This window comes from Silurus aristotelis (assembly GCF_946808225.1).
Source record: "Silurus aristotelis genome assembly, chromosome: 8".
Taxonomy (NCBI): domain Eukaryota; kingdom Metazoa; phylum Chordata; class Actinopteri; order Siluriformes; family Siluridae; genus Silurus; species Silurus aristotelis.
The window spans coordinates 13,166,607-13,185,678 of record NC_139581.1 but is presented as its reverse complement, the minus strand read 5'-3'; the positions used below and the strand labels follow the sequence as shown (position 1 = coordinate 13,185,678).

The 19,072-nt window shown below is 39.0% G+C and overlaps 1 protein-coding gene across 1 annotated transcript; it reads left to right on the top strand.

Moving 5' to 3' along the window:
- Positions 1-593: 593 nt before the first annotated feature.
- Positions 594-16,330, top strand: LOC310729870 (olfactory receptor 52K2-like). Its single transcript, XM_083548465.1, has 2 exons — positions 594-1,107; positions 15,782-16,330. The coding sequence occupies exons 1-2, from the start codon at positions 687-689 to the stop codon at positions 16,306-16,308; spliced, it is 948 nt and encodes a 315-aa protein (XP_083404591.1). The 5' UTR covers positions 594-686; the 3' UTR covers positions 16,309-16,330.
- The last annotated feature ends 2,742 nt before the right edge of the window (positions 16,331-19,072 follow it).

Here is a 19,072-nt window from a genome sequence, read left to right as displayed (position 1 = left end):
TGTGCACAACTGCAAAGGTGAAATATATATTTTTTTAACATAGATATGAATAACTGATTGTACACACCAGCATTTAGTGAAAAGCTTTGTATAACCGATACATTCGCAGTTACAGTATTTGTAGTGAGAGATTTGTAGTGATTTAAATCTGTGTATTTAATTTGTTACTAATTCTGAAAGGATTTTGAGAATTAATCAAATTTAAGTTAAATATTATAACAGAAACATGTATTATATAATTATATACTATTATAAAATTGTTATAATGATTTGACATTAGTTTTAGGTTTAGCAGAGACCTAACATTTTCCCATACAAAATGGGTGGTAAATGTTAATGGCTCATGGGAAGAAAGCAGGTTATATTTAGAGCCAGAGAGGCCTGAAAAGCTCATACTCACCCTGCCAACTTTAAGAATAAGCAATGGACTCATAACTACACTAAAATTAAAGTTATTCTTTGTTTTATTTCAAATTTAATAAATAATATTTTTGTACAATGTTTTTATGCATTATATATGTAATTATTTTGGCAGGGTTAATTTCAGCAAGTGCCAGAGCTACCTTTTCTGTACAAAAAATATATTTAAAAAACCCTATAATTCATAACATTTTGAGTAAAAACTTACTTACAAGTATGACAAACTGAGCAAAATATCCTTTGTATAAATTTGAAAGTGGACCAAAATGCAGGAAATCTTTGGACAAAACATTTCTTTACAACATTTCAAACTGAATTGTTTCTATGATTTGGAAGAATGGAGACCTGTGCTATTCATTCCTTATTTTGTGATGTTTTTGCTGTCAGTTTCTGGAAACTCTATTCTTGTGTATCTGATAATATCACAGAAAGCTTTGCACTCTCCCATGTTTGTACTAATTGCTTTTATGGGAGTTGTGGACTTGTGTTCACCAATGCTCTTTGTACCACATATGTTGTTTAACTTTTTATTTGGCTGGAATGGTATTTCTCTTTTTGGGTGTTTAATACAAATGTTTTGCATTCATTATTCTGGAACATTCCAGTCTACTTTATTGTTTGCAATGGCACTGGATCGTTACTTTGCCATTTGTAAACCTCTTTTTTATCACAAGTATATGGAAATATGTAACTTTTTAAAATTTATTGGCATACCGTTAATTAGAAATGTAGTCTTAATTACCACAGTAGTTTATCTGGCAGGAAGGCTATCTTACTGTGAGCATAATGTAATAGACCACTGTTTTTGTGAACATATGGCATTGGTTCAGTTGGCATGTGGAGATATTTCAATTAATAACTTGGTAGGACTTTTGACAGCTTTTCTCATTCCAGCCTTGGATTTTGTTTTCATTGCTGTGTCTTATGTAATAATATTCATCTCTGTCCTAAAATCTGGTAAAGCCCATTTGAAGGCTCTGAATACTTGTATTACTCATATAATTGTTATCACTTTTACATTATTTTTTGCTCTTATTTCTTTTATGTTATATCGAGTAAGAAATAATTTCTCTCCAGGCAGCCGTGTATTTATGAGCACAATGTATTTACTTTTTCCAAGCTGTTTTAACCCAATAATTTATGGAATGAGAACAAAAGAAATACGGCAACAGTTTCTGAAATTCATGAAGTACATACATATATAAGATAATGCATCATTGTGCTTAGAAGGCAGGTGAAACATTTTGAAAATAATCTAGTTTAGGTGACTGTCTTAAATTACTAAAAAAATAACCAGGAGTAAGTAATATTTCCTAACACTATAACACAAAATACAACTGTTAAATATCTATGAAACAGAAATTGTTGCATTGCAAACCTTATTGTACATTTCTGTTTATGTTGCACAAATAAACATTTTTGTACATTTTTTTTAACAAATTTTTTAAATTATGTGTATATGTTATTTAGCAAAGGTTCAAGCATATCCACCAATTCATTTAATGTCCATAGTGTGTGTGTATATATATATATATATATATATATATATATATATATATATATATATATATATATATATAAAAAAAAATATATATATATATATATATATATATATATATATATATATATATATATATATATATATATATACTGTATGTATATATGTATATGTAGATATACACGTGAATATATTCGCTATTATTTACATAATTGTCATGAGTTAGGGTTTAAGGTTTATCGCAACTTAAACTTACAAATTTAACTGTTCTAAATGTACCTTCAATTAATTCATTTCGAGTTTGTAATACTCTAATCAACATGAGCATGGACAAACATGGATGCTTTATTCAAATGTATGATTCTTATTAGTGAAACTACATATACATTGAGCATTGTAGGTTCTTGTTTAAAGTAATTATGGTGTTTTAAATTACATAGATTATCATGACACCAAACATAACCTTTGCTGTTTCCACACGGACAGTTTTAATTGCTGGATGTGTGCACAATGACAGATTTTGGTGCTTGATTTGAGACTTGGCACATCTTAAAAACAAATTATATTATGCAAAGAAGTGTGGCATATTTCTATTATTCATTATGCAATGTGGCCCAATGTTCACATGTATGTTCAGTGGTCATATACATAAACTATTAGTATTTTCTTGTTACAGCACCACTAACTAACATTCAAAAGTATGGTTTAGAACCCATATATTCAGTAAAAAAAAAAAATGTTTAGTGATTACATTTTTTTTTTCTGTGTTGTGTGTTGCATTTAAGGTTTTAATTTCAACACTTTTCTTTTTTTTTTAAGATTTTATTAATGTGATCAAGATCACATGGCAATATATATACAGTATATATAATTTATTTCGTACAATACACACTTGACATGTCATTACATTTTGTAGAAAAGTTCATGAAATGAGAATTCAATAAAGTTAAAAAATTATTAATATAAAGTTGGTGAAGTATTTTTCCCTAGCTGAATATGGATATAATTGCATTTTGTATATTTAAATAGAACTCCATTTAGGACCAAATATTGGGGATTCCATCAAACTGTAGCATTAATGTGCAGTTTTTGGATGCAGAAGGGGTGTGTGCAAAATTGGAATTTGACCTTGTGTTCAGTAAGATTTGCCTTTTCCATCATGATTTTGTGCCAGTTCTCATGTCACAAAGTCGAGGTAACTTTAGTGCTCCAACTGATGTACTATAAGGGTTCTTGTGGCAGCTTTTGTCCATGATTGTATAACAGAGGTATAAATAAACAAAGCTAATGTCAATATAAATACATTTTTTACAAATTTCAAAGTAAAGTTAGTGGCTCAAGGAAAGTAGAGATAAAGTCAATGATTACATTTTTAGTGTGTCATGTATCATGTAGATGAGTTATGTTATGAGTTATGTGTCATGTATCATTATAGATAAGTTCATTATCAGTGAAAATACACACAAAGCAAAGAAATAACAAAAAACGACAATAATTTATATGAAACAGACAAAAAAGCCATTACCTAAACTTGAGCAATACAATGATAATCACAGTAGTACAAAGCAAGACTGTGAGGGACACCAAATTCAGTACTTAAATAGTACCACTAATTAAGTAAAATAGGAAATAGGTATGGGTAATAAATGTGAGTTGGAACATGGAGTTGCATACTAAGAAGCGCATATAACAGCCTTCATGATTCTGTCACAAAGTGGAGATTCAATGGAACAGAAGCAAACAGCAAAACATTTATTCGGAGAAATAAAATACAAGGAGAGTAAAGGAATAAAAACTGGTTAACAAAGAGTTAAGAAACTTGAACATGTTGAATACAAGTCACAGCAACTTTTACTTAATGCTTCAACAAAGAAACAGTGAAAATTGCAAAACAGATGTGCAACATAAAAAGAGGAAATTGCACATACAAAAAAATCAAGATCTGATGAGGATGTGTTTTGGTAGGGAATAACAGGGCATAACAAGGTAGCCATGACCAGGGGTGCCCTCTGTTGTTCTGGATTCTAAGAAGGCCAGGACAAATTCTTAGCAGTCATTGTTTTAACGGTATAGAAACATTTTAAAAGCAAAGAAACACATACTGCACTATGACTAATGGATAGACATATTGTGGTGGGAACAAACACTATAAAAAAAAGTTTGGTGAGGTCCCATAAAAATTTTTTACAAATGGAACACTGATTGAACATCACATTTTGCTTAGAAGCATAAAGATTAAATGTGAAGCAATTCAAAGGGGTCATGTGATCATGTGATCATGTGAGTTCATATTTACCAATTTCAAACCAATGGCTTGGGGATAAGAAGGAAACCACATGAAGTAATGCACCCATTATGCATAGCCCCTACTGTACAAGCCGCTGAAGCCTCTTTTCCACACATATCTGGTTCAATGCAAAAGAAGAGATGGTGAAATCCAAATGAGTCACAAGTACAATCTACATTCCTGGGGATCTTTGGCAAGTTGGATAAGCATGCATTAAAAAAAGAACAAGTTTAGAAAAGTAGCAGGTTAATAATCTACAGTATAGAGTTGGTTGGCATGAATATATGTACTAGCCTTTACTGTAGAGATGTCATGTGAGCAAACAAGAAAGCCGCAAATGTAACAGTGGCACCAATAACAACTTGGAAAAGGTTTCAGTGACAAAGATTTTCGGCATGGCAATTAATATTCTGCTTTGTGTACTGCTTGTTAGTGTTTAAAAATCAACAAAAAGACCAGTTTGTGTGATATATTCTGTTTGATCTTACTCTAAACTTGTTCTTATAAGTTTAACAGGGGCAGGGAAAACTCCCCAAGATAATATTAGGAAGAAACCTTGAAAGTTACCAGAATTAAAGGGAACCCATCCTCACCTATATGATACTGGATATTCATTAATGCATCATTAAAGTTCCATCATTGTTGAGGTTACAAGTGAGTGCAAAACTTTTCATGGCAGTTACAGTTCTAAGCCATTATAGCAACTGAAGTTCGGTACACTGAACTTAACAACAAATGTATATGGAATGGGCAGCCAATGACATTACTAACCTTACACTTAGATAATAGTACACCATGGTATGGGGTGTGCAGAGTATGCTGGCTCATGGGCACTTTTTGTTGTTGAAGTCACAATAAGAACTATACACAGAGATACAGCTAGCCCAATTTCTGTCCTTGCAGGAGGTATTTCAAAAAGAACTCCATTCAACAGCTTATCAATTTAATATCTGATATGTGTTCTATATGCTGCCAGGTAAAGGCCTATGGTAGGGCAATAAGGACCAAAACACAGGCAAAACCCTTAAACCTGCAGCCTTTTATTTTTGACTGTGACCAAAGAGACACATCATTAAAATTAGCTTTGGCTTTTGGTGTTAGAGATGTGCTTTGTTTTAAAGTAAAACAGAAATGTTTACTTTGTTGTGATTTCTGTGGATCTCTGTGTCCTTCGCAGCTCAGGGCATGGTACATTCATCTGGGTACTACCTTCTCTTTTCCTTTTAGGTATAGGAACAGGCTTCCACTCTGGCAATATGACAGGTAAGTCAGTCTCTTCAGACTCTACTCTAATAGACACTGGCTCTGTCTCCAGAACCTCACAAGCAGCCTTATTACCCTCAAAACCTAGAGAAACAGCCCCATCAATTTCATTGGGCCTCTTCCACCAGCACACCCTTTACATCCAGAAATGGCACCTCCCTTTCCAACATTGAGGTGTTTTTTCCTTAAATGGTGGTTTCTGAATCCTTGGAGCTGGCACCAAACCCTTATTCACACAAGGCTTGAGGTTCGATCTATGCACCCTTTTAATCTACACCCCTTCTATTGGCCCTACCATATAGGTTGACTCCTGGACATCCACCACTTTATATGATAACAGAGATACACATACTGTCCAACCTCGACTGCTGGACACCTTCTCTGCCTGTTGTGCTACTCTGTCAGCTGCTTTTTTCTCAGCATACTCTTGCCTGTATTGTGCATCGCAGAGTCTTTCTTTGTGTACGTTCAGTCACTCGTCCCTGGTCAACATCTGGGTCTTGACCCAGTATGGCATTGACTGGAAGATGGGGTTGAAAGCCAAGCAGTAAATGGCATGGTGAAAAGCCTGTCGAGGAGTGTGGCATCAAATTGTAAGCTTAGACAAGCTCTGCAAGGTGCTCTGGCCACCTGCGGTTTTTCTCTAGGGGGAGCATTTGTAGGAGGTCATGGAGGGTTCTATTGAACCTCTTGCACTGAGGATCCCCCCCCAGGTAATAGCATCTGGTGGCACTCCCCAATGTGAATATCATCAAGCACACGATACAAGAGTCCATCTTTCTCTCTGATTTTCTTTTACTGTTTTAAGAGGGACAGCACTGGTTTGGACAACCCCATCCTCTCTTGGTGAGATTTTTCTTCATGTTTCAGAACGTCCTAAACACACTGAGAGTTGGATCAGTCTCCTGGAACTGAAAAAGTTCGCATTTAGAGTATCCTGGCAGGGTAGGAGTGTTCTCACAATCACAGTCATCTTCATTTGCCCCAGATGCTTGTAGCTGACAAACTTTGCAGGACTCAATCGTTCCACCACCAAATCTGGCCATAAAATTTTTCCTGTTCTGAGCGAATTGCATAGGGCAACACAGCCAACATATTCTTGGTCCTTAACTTCAGGCTCCACCTCACTCAATCCTGGCATCCTAGAGAGTGCATCCACCACTGTATTACAACGCCCTGGATGGTACTTCACAACCAAATCAAAAACAGCAAGCTGTGCTGCCCATCTTTGCTCAATTCCCCTTAAATTTGCAGTTATACAATGGCAGAGAGGGTTATTTTCAGTTATGATGGTAAACTTTGACCCCAACAAGTAGCTCCGAAACCTTTCTGTCACAGCCCACTTCATCCTTTGATTACCAGAGGATTACCATCTTGACAGGAAACACGTTACTATGAGGTGATACTAATGTTGGGACTGGGACCAACCCCCTAGGTAAAGGCCCATTTCCAGGCTCAAACAATGACCAAAGATCACTACCTGCTGACCTTTTGTGGACTTTGACATACACTGTGGCAACAGACGAAGCTGGTACGTATGCTTTGTGTTTGCCTCTTACTCTGGCGATTGACTCTTTTTCAATGAGCTCAACTTCCTGTACACGATGGAAAGCTTCCTGCCACAACAAATTGCCTCCTAGTGTGATATCAAACTGAGAGATAACTAACTGCCTGCATCTCTGAGCTATGTTCATTCCTATTATGTTAGGTGGAGTAGAGTCTGGCCCTGAAACTTCCCTATCTCTGACTATCAGGAAGCCACACTCTGGTATGGTCATACAATGACCTGGTATGGTCACTGGGGAGCAGGCTCATCCCAATATGAATAATTACCTCTGGACATGTGCCAACTGCACGCTCAAGAAATCTTTCTTTGGTTGATAGACTACTATTAGAGCCTTGAGGCTTTCCTTACATTGCCTGGCTCACTGCAATGGAGAGACCCAGTTTCCCGGTACATCAGACACAGAGGCAGAGCTGGATTGGCCTTTTGAGCCATGTGGTGTTGGGCAATTTCAATGTCTCAACCCTTCACATCTCAGGCAGATTGGCTGACCATCATCAGCATACCTTGAACTAAACTTAGACTTGGTACTCTTGCCAGGTTCACTGGCTTTCTGCATAGTAAACTTACGCACAGTGTCAGTAAGCTCACCAATTACTTTGCCTTGCTGAGTAATAACTTTCACCACTTCCTGCAGGGTTGCTGCCAATTCAGTGGGACTGTAGAGCCTGGGTTGGCCTGCTTGTAAATCTCAACTGCACCCACAATATTAAATATTATATATTAATATAAAAAGGTCTTTCACCTCTTCAATTAACTGGTCTCTCAGAGCTATCTGGGGATCAAACAAAACATTAGTTGACTGTTGTAGAGCAGCATTTAACAGCTGAGAAAAAGAATGGGAATAATCTTGAAAGTCTTCCCCATCTGTTTGTTGAGAAGACATGTACCAGCTGTGGTGTTGTGCGTTTCACCCCAAAAGCTCCCCTTAATTAAATATGAAAAGAGCTCTTGAGGCTGTTTTATCTCTCCTCCATACACAGCTTTATCTCATCTAAGGCTGATCCTCTTAAATGAAAGAGTATGAAGTCTACCTGATCTGCATTGTCCAAACCCCGAACTCAGATGACTGTTTCAATTTCACCAATGAACTTTTGATCTTTTTCTTCTTCTTCTTTTGGCTACTCCAATTAGGGGTCATCACAGCGGATCATCCGTCTCCATACTACTCTCTCCTCTACATCTGCCTCTTTCAAACCAACTATCTGCATGTCTTCCCTCACCACATCCATGAACCTCCTCTTTGGCCTGCCTCTTTTCCTCCTTCCTGGTGGCTCCATTCTCAGCATTTTCCTACTGATATACTCCATGTCCCTCTTCTGCACATGTCCAAACCTCTCTTACTTTGTCCCCAAAACGTCCTACAGGTGCAGTCCCTCTAATAAACTCATTTCTTATCCTGTCCTTGTCACTCCCAATGAAAATTTCAACATCTTCATCTCTGCAACCTCCAGCTCCACCTCCTGTCTTTTAGCCAATGCCACTGTCTCTAAACCATACAACATTGCAGGTCTTACCACAGTTCTATAAACTTTCCTTTTCACTCTTGCAAATACCCTTCTATCACAAATCACTCCTGCCATTCTTCTTCACCCACTCCACCCTGCCTGCACTCTTTTCTTCACTTCTCTAACACACTATCTATTACTCTGCACTGTTGACCCCAGGTACCTTAACTCATCCCCCTTCACCACCTCTTCTCTCTGTAACCACATTAACTCCACTGCCCTCTCTCTCATTCACACACATGTATTTTGTCTTACACCTACTGACTTCCCTTCTCTCCAGCACGTACCTCCACCTCTCCAGGCTCTTCTCAACCTGCTCTCTACTATTACTACAAAACATTATATCATCCGCATCCTGTCTGACCTCGTCTGTCAACCTGCCCATCACCACTGCAAACAGGAAAGGGCTCCGAGCTGATCCTTGATGCAGTCCAACCTCCACCATGAACCAGACTGTTGTTCATAGTACACACTTAACTGCTGTCACACTGTCCTCATACATGTCCTGCACCACCTTCACACACCTCTGTGCCACACCTGACTTCCTCATACAATACTACAACTCCTCTTTCGGCACCCTGTAGTACGCTTTCGTCTTTAGGTTACGACCGTAACCCTAGTTCCCAGAGGGAATGAGACGCTGCGTCGGAATGCTATGGGAACGCCCCTGTGTGACCGCGTTCTGAACCACATGTGTAATTTGACCAATAGGCGTTTGGAACGTGATGTCATCAGCGGGCGACGTTGCATAAACAGGAAGCTACAAATGGCTGCAAGATGGACAAGACGCTAGCTCCTGCGAGAAAAGGTAAGCACCGCAGGAATGCAGGGAGTGTGGCACGGAGACACAGCGTCTCGTTCCCTCGGGGAACTAGGGTTACGGTCATAACCTAGAGACGTTTCTCTTCAGGAACTCGAGCTGCATCGAAACTCTATGGGAACGAGTGTCCAATCATGCCACACTAACCAGACCCTGCCTAGAGAGTGAGGGCCTCGGCACCAGGACATAGGACAGAGGAGCCCGGGGTGGCTCTGAGGTTAAGGTCATAGAACCTGACAAAAGTTCTATGCGGGGTGGACCAACCCGCAGCGTCACAGATGTCCTGGAGTGACACTCCAGCGGATCAGGCGTAGAGGCCGCCACACTCCGGGTGGAGTGAGCTCGGACCCCGAGCGGTGCGGGGAGGCCAGAGGACTCGTTAACCGACACAATCGCATCAACTACCCATCTGCTCAAAGTCTGCTCATTGGCCAGAAAACCTGTTAGGGCCATAGCAGACAAGCAGCTGCTCTGACTTTCTAAACGGTCTCGTCCTGCAGAGGTAAGTGTCCAGTGCTTTCACTCCTGTCCTGTTCTGGGGCTGTAAATGGAGTAGGGCAGAATGCCTGTAACACGACAGGACATGAGGGAGCCAAAGGCACCTTAGGTACGTACCCAGGTTTCGGATAAAGAAATGCCATGCCAGGGGCAAATTCCAGGAGAGACAGGGCCACGGACAGAGCCTGCAGAGCTCCGATCCCCTTCAGGGAGGAAATCGCCAAGAGGAAGGTGGTCTTAATAGACAGAAACCTAAGGGCCACATCGGCTAATGGCTCGAAGAGGGGCTCAGATAGAGCCAGCACAACTGCCAGATCCCAGACAGGCACTCTGGGTCGCGTCCCAAGCCTCAGCCTCCGGGTGTTGCGGAGGAAACGTGTCACCAGATGGTGCCTACCCAGCAACTGCCCCGCAGGCGGGGTGCCATATGCCGCGATGGTGGACATGTAAACCTTCAGGGTCGAAGGGGTTAACCCTGCGGCAAACTGTAAGAACTCTAGAACCGAACCGATCTGGCAGTTAATAGGTTCCAGGCCATGGTGGTCGCACCAAGACGTGAACAGTCGCCAACGTGCGGCGTATGACCTCCTCGTGATGGGAGCTCTGGAGTGGAAATGGTTTCTACTACCTCGGTAGAGAGACCAGCTGCTACGAACTGTGCCCCTTCAGTGGCCACAGCCACAGCCTCCACAACTCTGGGCGGGGGTGAACCAGTGTTCCACCCACCTGTGAGAGGAGATCCTGGGAATTTCCCACGGAGGGCCCTCGAGTAGGGACACCAGATCCGCAAACCATGGTTTGCCCGGCCATTGAGGCGCTACCAGGAGGAGACGGACTCCATCCCGGCGAACTCTCTCCAGAACTCCAGGGAGCAGTGCGATCGGGGGAAAGGCGTACAGGCGTAGCCTCGGCCACAACTGTACCATGGCATCCAGCCCTAACGGGGCTAGTTGAGAGAGAGAGAACCAGAGGGGACAGTGCGAGGTTTCCTGGGTTGCAAAAAGATCCACCTGGGCTCTGTAGAACTTCCGCAATATGAGCTCCACCACCTCGGGGTGGAGACGCCATTCCCCAGGCCTCAGCCCCTGCCTCGACAGGGCGTCTGCTCTGACATTCAACCGCCCCGGGATGTAAATGGCCCTCAAAGATAGGAGCCTGTCCTAAGACCACAAAAGGTTTGTTCGCGCTAGCATGTACAAGGGGAGAATTTGGAGACCCCCTTGGTGGTTGATGTAAGAGACCACCGCAGTATTGTTCGTGCGGACAAATACATGGCAATCTCTTAGGTCCGGGAGAAAGTGCTTTAACCCCAAAAAACACTGCCATCATCTCCAGGCAATTTATGTGCCACGAGAGACGTGGGCCGCTCCACAGACCCTGGGCGGAGTGGCCACTCATGACCGCTCCCCACCCGGTGAGGGAAGCATCCGTCGTTAGCGTCACGCGACGACACGGAGTCCCCAACACAGGGCCACGGGACAGAAACGTTCGGTCTTTCCAAACATCCAAGGCTCAAAGGGCATCCCCCAAGACCTTGATAGTACGATGCAGGTTTCCCCTGAGGAAGCCACCAATGGAGGGGCCTCGTGCAGGAGTCCGAGCGGAATTATGCTGGATGCTGCCGCCATGAGACCCAGCAGCCTTTGGAACTGCTTGTCAGTGAGTGGCTGGCCTTCCCGCACTCTCCTGACAGCGGTGAGGATAACCTCGACCCGAGCAGGCAACAACCGTGCTTGCATCCTGGTCACGTCCCACACTACACCCAAAAAAGGTGGTTCTCTGTGCTGGAGAAAGCACGCTTTTGCTGCCGTTTAGCCGAAACCCAAGCACCTTCATGCAGGCGAGGATGACATCTCGATGCCAAATCGCCTGACGCTCTGAATGAGCCAGGATCAACCAATCGTCAATGTAATTTAAAATGCGGATGCCCTGGAGCCGCAACGGGGTCAGTGCTGCATCGACGCATTTCGTGAAGGTGCGGCGCGAGAGTGCCAGGCCGAACGGGAGGACCCGATATTAGTAAGCTACGCCCCCGAAAGCAAACCTCAGGAACCTTCTGTGTGCAGGAAGGATGGAGATAGGGGTCTCCCCCATCCGTACCGAGACTTTGGGTGGAAGTGGAGGGAGACGCCCGCTGAAGGGAGGCCATGCTGACGTCACGTTCCAAACGCCTATTGGTCAGATTACACACGTGGTTCTGAGCGCGGTCACACAGGGGCGTTCCCATAGCGTTTCGACGCACCTCGAGTTCCTGAAAGGGAACTCCAAATACACAAGCACACAATGCAGCTCCTTTTTGACTTTATAATTCTCTATCAACATTCTCAAAGCAATTTTTCAAAATACTCAAACCTCCACTCTCCTACACTTCTCCTTTTCCTGCTGTCTCTGTAGACTTCTTCCTCCTCTCCTTCGGCCAACAGTAGCCCAATTTTCACCAGTACCCTGTTGGCTAACAATACCTGTCGCGGGCATTGGTAACCAGAGCCTTGACCGATCCGGTATGAAATTCTGATTCGTTATCGCCATATTTGATTTGGCACATATTTTACGCTGGATGCCCTTCCTAACGCAACCCTTCCCATTTATACGAGCTTGGGACTGGCACTAAGAGTGCAATAAGGAACAAAACACTTGGGTTCTTTTATTCTTAACTGCGACCAAAGGGACACAGCATTAAAATTAGCTTTGGCTTTTGAGGTTGAAGATGTGCTTTGTTTCAAAGTAAAACAGAAATTTTTAGAAACAAAAAGTAAGTAAGAATTGATTTATATTTCCCCAGACATTACAAAAGTACAAAACAAGAAATAAAACAATTAAGGTGGCATCGTGGACAGACAACCCCCATTTCCCTGCCAACCCCCAGGGATCAGACATTGCTCTAAATGTCAGGGTCAAGATCCATATCAGCCCAGCTTCCCAAGGCAATAGAAGAGGCTATTGAGAAGCTATGATCTCGATATTGGCAGCCCAAAACCAAAACAGACTAGGTGCTGTTCCAATGTGTCCTGACAGTAGTGTTTCACATATCTGGTTGACATTTAGTTCCATTTTCAATACTGTTCTATTTTGTCTATTTTTGTATTGGAAGGTGTGGCTTTGACATTTACAGAAGTGCCAAGTCCACCAAAGTGAGTTGTCTATTCTGGGATACACCGTGAAAACAGCTTTAGAATTTAGAGACTGGCCCACACTGGTTTTTTATTTTTTTTTATTTTGGAAGCTTTGTGAAAGGCTTCACCTATGTGATTACACCACTATTCTGCCTTTTGCAGAAAGACAGGGAGCTCTATCTCAAAATTTTTCTATGTCCATTGTGGAGGACCTGTTTTGCCCATTGTTGACCCTTCTCGTTCATTTACCATAAACATTGACACAAGCAACAAGGGAGTGAGTAGGGTGCTATAAAAGATTGTCTGGATAAAGATAGGCGGCAAACATAAACATAGGGCTACATTTACATTTATGGCATTTGGCAGACACCCTTATCCAGAGTGACTTAAAAAACTGTTTCAAAGTCTCTATTAATAAATACACTCTAATAATTGTTCAGTAGAACACAGACTTAGAATACCATCAGTCTAAAACTCTGCTGGGAGAGAAAATAGTTAGGAGTAGAGTTTGTCTTTTTTAAGAAGCCACTGAAGGTAGAGCAGCAGTGGGGTGGTATGTTAGAACCTGACCTCAGGTCCTGTCCTCTTCCAGTCTTTAAATGAAAAGGGATTGAACAAGCACCTGAGTGGCCGGTGTGGAAAGGAATAGATGAAGTTGCCTTGAAAATTAACCAGAACTAATTAAATTAGCAATAATCAAAAGAAAATGAGAGTTGATTGTCCATGGTTGCCCCAAGGTTCCCTAAAGTAACTAAAAGTAAGTTCACAGAGTTGTCCTTCGAAATTACATGATCTTGATGTTTAGATAAATCAACTGAGATAATTGCTGGGATTAAACTTCAGCTGATAAATTGCCATCCATGGTCTATTACTATTGTCTACTTTTCTTTGGAGAACTCCTAGCCATGCTGCTGTTTATGTTATTGTTCATGGGATAGTTTGACATTCATTGCCATTATGAAAGCATAGCCTTTGAATACAACCTGGATGTGTTTTATTAACAGATTATTTTTTATTACAGTTCAACATTTCAAGTTGCTTAATTTTAACATTGTTTTAGCAGCATGTTACACATGCAAGAACATGCAATAAAAAAGATTGTATGGCCCAAGTTTGTATGTACACACAAACATAATTATTATTATGAAGGAATGTCACTACAATTTAGCAAAAACAATACAACCAAACCAAATAAATTAAACAATCACTGTCAGGTAAATCTACTCTATGACTGAATTGAGCCTTCCTAGTTGTAAGTACACTATGTATATATGTATTTGGTTTATTGGTAAACTGTTAACATAATTTACCTGTTATTTGCAGATTATGATTTCTTGGCACTATCTGAAGTAGACTTCTAATACACACTGGAATGTTCAGCTTGAATTAATCTCCTTGTTTACGAGGCAAGATATGTATTTATTTTTAACCATAATTAAAATAATGATAAAAGAACGTTAACAAAGTAACATTTATTGCTAGGAGTAATGAGTTTTCCAAATTAAGATGCAATTGTGTGCAATAGCTGAGTTTTAATCACTGTCTAATTCTGTGAAAATGTCCTCTATTTTTACTGCTGGCTTTATGATCGCCATATTTTAATAGATTTTAGATTTCAGGAGATAATTGACAAAGAAATTCAGAGCAACAGTGGAGAGCTAAAAACAAAAACTTTTACAATAGATAATTTTTCAAGAATATAAAAATAATACAAGGTACTAATTTTTAAATCAGATTAAAGTCTTGAATTTTATTTAAATCTAAATATCTTTGTAATAGTTACATAACTATGAAAATATTATTTTGAGAGCTATACAGAATGCCAATGTGATGAGGAAAAACAATATTTGTGTGGGAGGGTAAGCATGGATCAACGTGTTTCCTCACATTATTCTAAAGAAAGGATAGACCCACCTGGGGCCATAGGAATAGTATATAAACCTAAGACTAAAATGTTTTTTAAGTGTCCAAAAGCAAATCTATACATGTGTTAACTAATTAAAAGAAAAGGATTTCTATTTGTTGATAGTAAAGAAAGTAATATATTACAGATTGTTTTGTTATCTTTCTAAAGATTCAATTTTAAGTAAATAATTTTTTTATTTTGTGAAAAAGTCTTTTTGATTTCCTTAAGAACTAAATTATATAAAAAAAAGTTTTAATAATAAACAGGACATTATTCTTGGTAAATATATTTATGCATTATATATAAGTTAGAATACAACATTTTATGAAAATAGTGACTGTGAAGGTACTGGTACAGCTTGAAAATTATTTCTGATAATAAGAAATATTACTGTTAACAGAATTTCATTTGGAAATCTACAATGTGTTATCCATTCAGACGTTTATACCTTTATGTATAATTTGGCAGATCTGAAGTCTTGAGACGATGTTAACTCCTGTTCAGAATATTTCATTTAGAACATTTACACTTACTGGTTTTAATGATTTAGGGGAATGGCGAGCCATTCTATCCATTCCTTACCTTCTTTTATTTTTATTGTCTTCTGTATCAAACATTACACTCATATATTTAATTATATCTCAGAGGGCTCTTCACTCTCCAATGTGTATTCTAATTGGTCTTATGGCAGTTGTTGACCTCTCTTTGCCAATATTTTGTGTGCCGCATATGTTGCTAAATTTCATATTTAACTGGAAAGGAATTTCACTTGTAGGCTGTTTGTTGCAAATGTTTTGCATTCACTGTTATGGCATATTTCAATATACTATATTGCTTTGGATGGCTCTGGATCGTTTTTTTGCTATATGCAAACCGCTTAATTACCACAAATACATGAAAATGACCAATTTTCTAAAATTCATACTTTTTCCAGTTATCAGAAATATGATCTTAATTACCACAATGGTTTCTTGGGCTGGGAAATTGACTTTTTGTTCAACAAATGAAATAAATCATTGTTTTTGTGAACACATGGCATTGGTTCAGCTGGCATGTGGAGACATTTCCATTAACAATGCATTAGGACTTTCTGTTATCTTTCTAACAATGACTGCTGATTTTATTTTAATTACAATATCGTATGTGATAATACTTTCTTCTGTTCTGAGATCTGGCAAAACCGTCTTAAAAGCTGTTAACACCTGCATTACTCATATAATTGTCTTGACAGTTAGTCTGACTTTTGCTTTAATTGCTTTTTTGTCATACAGAATAAGAAACAACTTTTCTCCCTCCAGCCGTGTCTTCCTGAGTACAATGTATATGCTTTTTCCAAGCTGTTTTAATCCAATTATTTATGGTGTACGAACCAAAGAAATAAGAGAACAATTTTTGAAAATGATTAAACATGTCAAGGTCTTTCCAAAGTAATCAAATATGCATATTGTCTCACATTATATACATACCATTACAAAAATCAAGTTACTTTATAATAAAACAAAATGATATAGTTTTGCAATTATATAACTTCATTGCAATTTTAAAGTGTAGATTGAAATAAAAATTGTAATTGATTAATAAAAAAATATTCATTTAATGGCTGTGATAAGTGAATTGATTGTAATGTTTTTGGAGAGGAGTGAAAGGAACTTTAACTGTTATCTGTCCCTTGACATAATTGTTGCTGGAAAGGGAACTGTGAAAATTCTGCTCTGTCGCCAGTAGTCTATGATGGAGGGCAACTTTACCATTGCCATGTAAAATAAGAGCCCAATGTAGCGATACATCTCACTCACGGTTACATCTCTCAATTTGTATTTGCGTCCCTTGGCTATTGACTTGGCAGCTTGAGCATTTGTGTTGTGCCACAAAGTTGACACAACACTGTCTGGAAAAAACATTTTAAATAGACTAAATGGAGAATGAGAGTCAGAAGACCTCAGTTGAGGTCCAGGTTCACGTGTGGGCAGGAATCGCAGAGTCTGTGGAACTGTGTCGTTATCTGTCTGATCCTTCCATGACATGGTGGACTGTGTGTTCTGCCTTTGCCCTTTTTGGAGCAGGTGCTTGATCACATCTGTTTATGAAACACACACATGAACATCACTAATTGTGTCATTGGTAAAGTTGCTTGCATAGGTCATACAATGCAATTATGATTCAAACTAAATATAATTTAAGAAAATACTAAATATGTACTTACTCAGGATGATTCTCGGTCAAACTCAAAATGTAGCGACGCTGGCATGTGGGGATATTTCCATTAACAATGCATTAGGGCTTTCTGTAATTTTTTTTTTAACAAGGACTGCTGATTTTATTTGAATAACAATATCATATGTGATAATACTTTCTTCTGTTTTGAGATCTGGCAAAACCTGCTTTAAAGCTGTTAACACCTGCATTACTCATATAATTGTCTTTACAGTTAGTCTGACTTTTGCTTGAATTGCTTTTTCGTCATACAGAACAAGCAAGAACTTTTCTCCCTCCAGCCGTGTCTTCCTGAATACAATGTATCTTCTTTTTCCAAGCTGTTTTAATCCAATTTTTTATGGTGTACGAACCAAAGAAATAAGAGAACAGTTTTTGAAAATTATTAAACATGTAAAGGTCTTTCCAAAGTAGTCAAATATGCATATTGTCTCACATTATAGACATACCATTACAAAAATCAAGTTACTTTATAATAAAACAAAATTATATAGTTTTGCAATTATATAACTACATTTTAAAGTGTAGATTGAAATAAAAATTGTAATTGATTAATAAAAAAATATTAATTTAATGGCTGTGATAAGTGAATTGATTATAATGCTTTTGGAGAGGAGTGAAAGGAAATTTAACTGTTATCGCTGCTCTGGTTGACCATAAATTTGCTTTTGTAGCCTTCCCATCTTCTAGCTAGTTCTCCTCTCTTTCATGACAACTACTAACTGGTAAGTCTATCATGCACTACGTATATCTTATAAGCTGTCATTCCTTTAAAACCATAAAAGAGCTAATATGTGCTCTCTTCTGTATATGTGAGCTCACAGATAAAAAAGAATGGCTACTATTGGTGCAATTATAGTCTCTTGGTCTCTATTCCATAGTTTACATTGGTATTTTGATTATTCAATCCTGTGATCTGTCAAAGAACATTTGAAGGATTTATCATCTGTTAGCACAAGATGAGGTAATAGTGCAGCTATTAGTGAAAAAGGTATTGACATGGCAAGGCCAGTTATTTTGTTTTGTTAAAAATTCAATAAATTTGCTTTTGAGGTCAAACATTTAATATGAGAAAATTCTTACTTTCATTCCAGATCTAGAGATGTGTTAACCAAATTAGAAAATAGTTCTATATTATTTACAGCATAATGTTTTTATATCAATGAGTGGGTTTGAACAAAATGTGCCTTGTTCTATGTTGTTTAGCATGGTAAGATACATATCAAATATCTTTAGAAGATACATTTACTAAGGAATTTAAGAGGTTATTGTTCGATGTACAGAAAACTATTTGATACACTATACAATGAAATTTTTACGCTGTGAATCCACCAAGCAACCTGTTGTTTAATTTGATCACAGACATTAATAAATATATAAATTGATATTAGATTTATAGTGCGAATGCAATAAACAGAAGTGTGTGCATATAAAAATTGTGCATGTGCAATGTAGACATCATACTAAGAGATGTACAAAGTCTGCAAAGTTTGATTCAGTCCGTTTTGGTGATTCCATTTTACAGGGGGTATACATGTGTGCAAAATGTGCAGAGATAATCTGCAGTCAATGTTATATTGCATTTTTGTGTGTTTGTGTGTTTGTTTGTGTGTGAGTTTGTGTGTGTGCGTGTGTCAATGTCTGTGTGACACCTGTATTAGACACCTCTCAGGCACAGAGTGTAATCTGTGTCTGCAGTGATTAAGGGAAGACTCAGTATTTGGGTGCCATTCACAGGCCTAATGATTTCTGTTGGTTAACTCCAAATAAATCTGTGAATGGTGAGTCAGTGTGTTTCCCTGGTTCTGTCCCAGTAGTCTGTGATGTTTTGTAATACTTGCCATATGCTTTAGGTGTCAGCAGTATTGCAATGACACCCCAGTCTTCAGCATTCCCTCTCAGCAATTCTAATGACTTTTTAAGAAAATGCCTGGCCTTCTTGTAGTCACTGGCATTATCTGTGGCAAATGCAGCTCATGAA

Excerpts from the sequence above, each read along its gene's own strand:
- LOC310729870 (XM_083548465.1), top strand. The coding sequence starts at position 687 with ATGCAGGAAATCTTTGGACAAAACATTTCTTTACAACATTTCAAACTG. Across the intron at positions 1,108-15,781 it reads TCACAAGTATATGGAAATAT|CCAATTTTCTAAAATTCATA; the intron begins GTAACTTTTTAA and ends ACATGAAAATGA.